Source organism: Penaeus vannamei, chromosome 16 (assembly GCF_042767895.1).
Source record: "Penaeus vannamei isolate JL-2024 chromosome 16, ASM4276789v1, whole genome shotgun sequence".
Lineage (NCBI taxonomy): Eukaryota > Metazoa > Arthropoda > Malacostraca > Decapoda > Penaeidae > Penaeus > Penaeus vannamei.
In genome coordinates, this window is record NC_091564.1 from 13,852,679 (window position 1) to 13,860,178 (window position 7,500).

At 52.1% G+C, this 7,500-nt stretch overlaps 1 protein-coding gene across 1 annotated transcript in view; it reads right to left on the bottom strand.

The window, feature by feature from the left end:
• Positions 1-156: 156 nt before the first annotated feature.
• Positions 157-7,500, bottom strand: part of LOC138864499 (cubilin-like) — a 9,841-nt gene continuing 2,497 nt past the window's right edge. Inside the window, exons 3-7 of the mRNA XM_070131655.1 lie at positions 7,087-7,211; positions 6,265-6,331; positions 5,054-5,221; positions 3,963-4,076; positions 157-1,183 (exon numbers count right to left, since the gene is read on the bottom strand). Coding sequence (XP_069987756.1) covers positions 1,025-1,183; positions 3,963-4,076; positions 5,054-5,221; positions 6,265-6,331; positions 7,087-7,211 — 633 coding nt within the window. The 3' untranslated portion in view covers positions 157-1,024. The remainder of the gene's footprint in view (positions 1,184-3,962; positions 4,077-5,053; positions 5,222-6,264; positions 6,332-7,086; positions 7,212-7,500) is intronic.

Sequence of the window (7,500 nt, forward strand, 5' to 3'; positions counted from 1 at the left end):
CTATTGTCATCATCCTTACCTTTATTATCTCCACCAAGGAGGTTATGTTTACGGACGTCACCGCTGTACTTGAGAAAGAGGTGATTTGAATGTAAATTTTCAAGTGAATATTTTTATTGCATCAGTGACCTTAATGCATTGGCGGAGGTATGCGCTTTCTGGGTACTTTTAATTGTTATTGTTATCAGTATCATCAGCACCATTGTTGCCTCCCCATTGTTTCCAACACTGTTATGTACTACAAGCTCAATAGACATCAGTGACGACACAAAGTTATATAATGATATAGAAAATCGACTTTGTCATTTTATTATACCCAAGACTGAAAGGAAAAGGAAGAAAGAAACGCATCTCATATCCCATTCTCAATTTCTTTCTTATTATATCAAGTTCCTTCCGTCTACTTATTTCCCTATATCCTATTTACTTGTCACCTCATTTCCTCTTCATTCGCACATCCTCCCTTTTTTATCTTCCTTTGTCCATCCTTACTTCCTTTCTTCCCTTCTTGCTGTCTTCCTTATACCCTTCCATCCTTCCTTCACCTCTACCATCCATCGACATCTTCCAGTTGTTACTTCCCATAGTGGATGAATTCGTATGAACAGTTGAAACCTTCCTTTCTTCCTTCTTTCCTTCCATCAATCCTTATTTTCTTTCTTCCTTCCCTCCTGCTTTCCATCCTTCCTTCCTTCCTGTTATTTCCCATAGCGGATGAATTGGTATGTACAGTTGAAATCTTCCTTTCTTCCTTCTTTCCTTCCATTAATCCTTCCTTCCCTCCTTCCTTCCATCCTTCCCTCCTTCCTTCCATCCTTCCTTCCTTCGTTCCCTCCACCCTTCCTTCCTTCCTTCCTTCCTTCCATCCTTCCTTCCTTCCTTCCCTCCACCCTTCCTTCCTTCGTTCCCTCCACCCTTCCATCCTTCCTTCCTTTCCTCCACACTTCCTTCCTTCCTTCCTTCCCTCCTTCCACCCTTCCCTCCTTTCTTTCTTCCTCCCATCCTTCCTTCCTCCCTTCCCCCGTTACTTCCCATAGCGAACGAACTCGTATGAGCAGTTGAACCCCGTGTACTGGTTCACGCTGTTGGACCTGAAGTTGAGGAGGAGGTAAGGGCCTTTGCTCCAAATGGTGTGGTGCTGCAGGTCCGTGTCGCAGTATTCCGTGGCCTTGGAGTGACCCACCTGCAGAAGGGGGCAAAGGGGGAGGGTTCGTATAGATGGATTACAGTGGGTGGATGGGTGAGGGGGGAGGGGGTGGATGGATGGGTGAGTGGGAGGGGGTGGATGGATGGATGAGTGGGAGGGGGTGGATGGAGGGGTGAGGGGGAGGGGGTGGATGGATGGGTGAGTGGGAGGGGGTGGATGGATGGGTGAGTGGGAGGGGGTGGATGGATGGGTGAGGGGGGAGGGGGTGGATGGATGGGTGAGTGGGAGGGGGTGGATGGATGGGTGAGGGGGGAGGGGGTGGATGGATGGGTGAGGGGGAGGGGGTGGATGGATGGGTGAGGGGGAGGGGGTGGATGGATGGGTGAGTGGGAGGGGGTGGATGGATGGGTGAGTGGGAGGGGGTGGATGGACGGGTGAGTGGGAGGGGGTGGGTTGATGGGTGAGTGGGAGGGGGTGGATGGATGGGTGAGGGGGGAGGGGGTGGATGGATGGGTGAGGGGGGAGGGGGTGGATGGATGGGTGAGGGGGGAGGGGGTGGATGGATGGGTGAGTGGGAAGGGGTGGATGGATGGGTGAGTGGGAGGGGGTGGATGGATGGGTGAGTGGGAGGGGGTGGATGGATGGGTGAGGGGGGAGGGGGTGGATGGATGGGTGAGTGGGAGGGGGTGGATGGATGGGTGAGTGGGAGGGGGTGGATGGATGGGTGAGTGGGAGGGGGTGGATGGATGGGTGAGTGGGGGAGGGGGTGGATGGATGGGTGAGTGGGAGGGGGTGGATGGATGGGTGAGTGGGAGGGGGTGGATGGATGGGTGAGTGGGAGGGGGTGGATGGATGGGTGAGTGGGAGGGGGTGGATGGATGGGTGAGTGGGAGGGGGTGGATGGATGGGTGAGTGGGAGGGGGTGGATGGATGGGTGAGTGGGAGGGGGTGGATGGATGGGTGAGTGGGAGGGGGTGGATGGATGGGTGAGTGGGAGGGGGTGGATGGATGGGTGAGTGGGAGGGGGTGGATGGATGGGTGAGTGGGAGGGGGTGGATGGATGGGTGAGTGGGAGGGGGTGGATGGATGGGTGAGTGGGAGGGGGTGGATGGATGGGTGAGTGGGAGGGGGTGGATGGATGGGTGAGTGGGAGGGGGTGGATGGATGGGTGAGTGGGAGGGGGTGGATGGATGGGTGAGTGGGAGGGGGTGGATGGATGGGTGAGTGGGAGGGGGTGGATGGATGGGTGAGTGGGAGGGGTGGATGGATGGGTGAGTGGGAGGGGGTGGATGGATGGGTGTGTGAGAGGGGGTGGATGGATGGGTGAGTGTGATGGGGTGGATGGATGGGTGAGTGGGTGGGGGTGGATGGATGGGCGAGTGGGAGGGGGTGGGTGGATGGGTGAGTGGGAGGGGGTGGATGGATGGGTGAGTGGGAGGGGGTGGATGGATGGGTGAGTGGGAGGGGGTGGATGGATGGGTGAGTGGGAGGGGGTGGATGGATGGGTGAGTGGGAGGGGGTGGATGGATGGGTGAGTGGGAGGGGGTGGATGGATGGGTGAGTGGGAGGGGGTGGATGGATGGGTGAGTGGGAGGGGGTGGATGGATGGGTGAGTGGGAGGGGGTGGATGGATGGGTGAGTGGGAGGGGGTGGATGGATGGGTGAGTGGGAGGGGGTGGATGGATGGGTGAGTGGGAGGGGGTGGATGGATGGGTGAGTGGGAAGGGGGTGGATGGATGGGTGAGTGTGAGGGGGTGGATGGATGGGTGAGTGGGAGGGGGTGGATGGATGGGTGAGTGGGAGGGGGTGGATGGATGGGTGAGTGGGAGGGGGTGGATGGATGGGTGAGTGGGAGGGGGTGGATGGATGGGTGAGTGGGAGGGGGTGGATGGATGGGTGAGTGTGAGGGGGTGGATGGATGGGTGAGTGGGAGGGGGTGGATGGATGGGTGATTGGGAGGGGGTGGATGGATGGGTGAGTGTGAGGGGGTGGATAGATGGGTGAGTGGGAGGGGGTGGATGGATGGGTGAGTGGGAGGGGGTGGGCGGATGGGTGAGTGGGAGGGGGTGGATGGATGGGTGAGTGGGAGGGGGTGGATGGATGGGTGAGTGGGAGGGGGTGGACGGATGGGTGATTGGGAGGGGGTGGATGGATGGGTGAGTGTGAGGGGGTGGATAGATGGGTGAGTGGGAGGGGGTGGACGGATGGGTGAGTGGGAGGGGGTGGGCGGATGGGTGAGTGGGAGGGGGTGGACGGATGGGTGAGTGGGAGGGGGTGGACGGATGGGTGAGTGGGTGGGGGTGGATGGATGGGTGAGTGGGAGGGGGTGGATGGATGGGTGAGTGGGAGGGGGTGGGTGGATGGGTGAGTGGGAGTGGGAGGGGGTGGATGGATGGGTGAGTGTGAGGGGGTGGATGGATGGGTGAGTGGGAGGGGGTGGATGGATGGGTGAGTGGGAGGGGGTGGATGGATGGGTGAGGGGGGAAGGGGTGGATGGATGGGTGAGTGAGAGGGGGTGGATGGATGGGTGAGTGGGAGGGGGTGGATGGATGGGTGAGTGAGAGGGGGTGGATGGATGGGTGAGTGGGAGGGGGTGGATGGATGGGTGAGTGGGAGGGGGTGGATGGATGGGTGTGTGAGGTGGATGGATGAATGGGTGGATTGATGGATAGATAGGTAGGTGGGTGGACAGATGGATTAATTGATGGATGGACAGGCTAGATAAATAGATATAAACACATAAATACTATAAACACTTCTTTTTCCTTCTCGCTCTCTCTCCTTCCCAGTCACCAGTAAAACACTATTTAAATACCTCATACGAGACGGACAGCTTGTCTATACACCGTGTCGTTCCGTCTGGCGAAGTGGTTGAATCTTCCAGCCAAAAGCTATGGCAGTTCAGCTTTATGGTCGTGGTTCCTTTAGCCTGGAATGACATGTGGTGTCATGAGTTTGGATTTACCGATTTCCATGCCTTACGGATGTGAATACGCAGGTAGATATTTACATTTTTATGGGAAAAATGAATTAATGAGAGGATTTATCTATTCCCATGGTTTACGGATGTCCATATGCAGATAGATATTTACATTTTTTATGGGAATAAAGGAATAAATAATGAGTTTGGATTTACCCATCTCCATGCTTACGGGTGTGAATATGCAGATAGATATTTACAGGAGATATATGTATATATGACGCTAAACACCCTTACAAAGATATGGATACAGAAGGAACATGTACTATCAAGTGTAATATCACGTTTTAAAGCTCAAGTAAATCCCGCAAATAGGCACAAGAACGGACAAAAGCACACCTAGGCAATTCTCAAATGTATTCCCATTTCCCTTGTTTATTCAATTCCGCCCACTCCTCCCTCGTCCTCCCCCTTCCACACTCACTCCCTCTCCCTCTCCTTTCCACACCCCCTCCCTCTCCCCCTCCCCCTTCCACACACCCTCCCTCTCCCTCCCCTTCCACACACACATCCTCTCCCTTCCCCTTCCACACCCACTCCCTCACCCACTCTCCCTTCCATACCCCCTCCCTCTCCCTTCCACACCCCCTCCCTCTACCCCTCCCCCTTCCACACACCCTTCCTCTCCCCATCCCCTTTCCACACACCCTCCCTCTCCCCCTCCCCCTTCCATACCCCCTCCCTTTCCCCCTCCCTCTCCTTCCCCTCTCCCCCTTCCACACACCCTCCCTTTCCCCCTCCCCCTTCCACACATTCTCCCCCTCCCCCTTCTACACACACACCCCTCTCTCCCTCCCCCTTCCACACACACACACCTCTCTCACTCCCCCTTCCACACACCCTCCCTCCCCCTCTCCTCCTTCCACACACCCTCCCTCTCCCTCCCTCTTCCCCACCCCCTCCCTCCCACACCACCCACCCCTCACCGTGAACAACCAGGAGCACCCCGTGTTGGCCGGGTAGTCCTCGGAGTGCAGCGGCGACGAGATGTACCCCGTCGGCCCGTCCTCTTGCGCGCTCAGCAGCCCTCCACACAGCCTCACGCTCTCGATCACGACGAAGAAACCGAGGCCGCGTGGACTGTTCTTCTGGCTCTGGGGGGAGGGAAGGAGGGAGAGAGGGAGAAGGAGGGAGAGGGAGGGAGAGGGAGGGAAGGAGGGTGGGAGGGAAGGAGGGGAAGGGTGGAGGGAGGGGGCAGAGAGGGGGAGAAGGGGTTCGTAAGTGGGTTGGGGAAAGAGGGAGAGGTGTGGTTGGGTGTGGATTGGGGAAAGAGAGAGACGTGAGGTTGGAAAAGTGGGAGGTGTGGTTAGAGGTAGATTGGGGAAAGAGGGAGGTGTGGTTGGAAGTGGATTGGGGAAAGAGAGAAGTGGAAATGGATTGGGGAAAGAGAGAAGTGGAAATGGATTGGGGAAAGAGAGAAGTGAAAATGGATTGGGGAAAGAGAGAGGTGAGATAGGAAATGGATAGGGGGAGTAAAATGGACAGAGGAGTGAGATGACACAGGTTGGACAAGAGGAGTGGGGTTCGAAATAAGGGGAAAAGGGGTGGGTTTGGAAATGGGTGGAGGCGAGAGAAGGCGTGGATTGGGGGAAAGGTAGAAGTGTTTGGAAATGTATTGGGGAAAAGAAGGACGAAAATCGAATGAAGGAGATGATGGGGTTGGAAAGTGGGGAGGGGAGAGGGCAGTATAAAAATAAAAACTTCACTGAGGTTAATCTGCAGGACTATTTAACCACTACAAATATACTGTAAATAGTGTTTGCTCGGATGCGCATTCGTACATATATCTATCAGTCTATCTGTCTATCTGTCTGCTTCTCAATCGCCTATGTATCTATTAGTCATTGATCACCTGTCTATGTATTCCTTTACCTATCAACGTTTTATATTAGACTAAAATGTTAATGTATTAAAGTTTTATAATTATAGACCTTATATGGTCTATGTTTTTTTATTGATGACCTTCGTTTAGTATTTAATGCGATTTAATTATCTAGATTAAGTTGAATGTTTGATAAACCTTTATATACAATATATTTATTACTTTTTAGGGGTCAAAATATTCAAGAAATCAACTGTCAACTCATATGAAAAAAAAATACGATACATAAAAAGCAAACCAACTGCCATAACTGACCACGAAATTGAATTCAAAGGAGCTGGACCCCGTGACGTATTCGATCCTCGCATCCGGCCCGCAGAAGCTGAGGAGAGTAACGGGGAAAGGCTGGATCAGTAGCAACTCGAGGAGGTGTCATGGCGTCTGTTTTCATGATTGTTCAATGAAAATATAACCATTAAAATCATTATTTTCCATCTTTTTTTGAAAATTGAAGAGACCTAAATGATCAACCATATTCACAAAGCCTCCGTAACTTTTGTGACGTCATCAAAATAAATCCCATATGCTTTTTTTTCCAAAAATAGAATCAGACGCCATGACACCTCGAGTTGCTACTGATCTATCCTTTCCCGACAGTAACATGACGGTATTTACGCGCACAGGGGAAAGGGCTGGCGAAGATGGTAAATTAAGAAATGAAGGTTATTTTTTTTTTTAAATGTATATATCGGTTGATTTGCTATCAGGGAAGGGAGGACATCTTTGAAAATAAAATGTCGGATGGGAGGACATGGTGGAGAGAAATAAGTATTCGTGTGTATGTGTGTGTGTTTGTTTGTTTGTGTGTGTGTGTGCGTATGTGTGTGTGTGTGTGTGTGTGTGTGTGTGTGTGTATGTGTGTGTGTGTGTGTGTGTGTGTGTGTGTGTGTGTGTGTGTGTGTGTGTGTGTGTGTGTGTGTGTGCATGAATTTGCATAGATAAACATAAAAAGGGAGAACACATATGTACGGTTCATATCACACGCACATATACGACGGGTGTGTGATACACAGATAAATAGATATACTCCATAGGCCTATTGCATAGACCCAGCACATCCACACCCATTATACACACATTGCTGAATTTCTCGACGAGTCGTCAAGGAACACGTAGTCGGTGTTGTGGCACGAGCTGTAGGCGATATCCGGCCCCGAGAAGGTGCCAGTCACACGGAACCCGAACTTGACGTATGTATCTTTCTGTTGGATAAACGATTTTTTTTCTATTAGAGCAGCTATGTTTTTTGTTGCACGCGAATTCTGAAAAAGCATTTTAAATTTCCATAAAGAGTTACTGCATGTTTTGTAATAATTTTCCTTATATACGAAAGTGTATGACTGATAAGTGAACATTTCACAAGGCAGTATGATTTGTAGATCATTCGATTTAATCTCTCTAAAAATGGAATTTCAGATAGAATACAAAAATCATTTCGTTGACATTTTTCAACAACGTATCATGTATAACGACACATAAAGTTGATCTTGA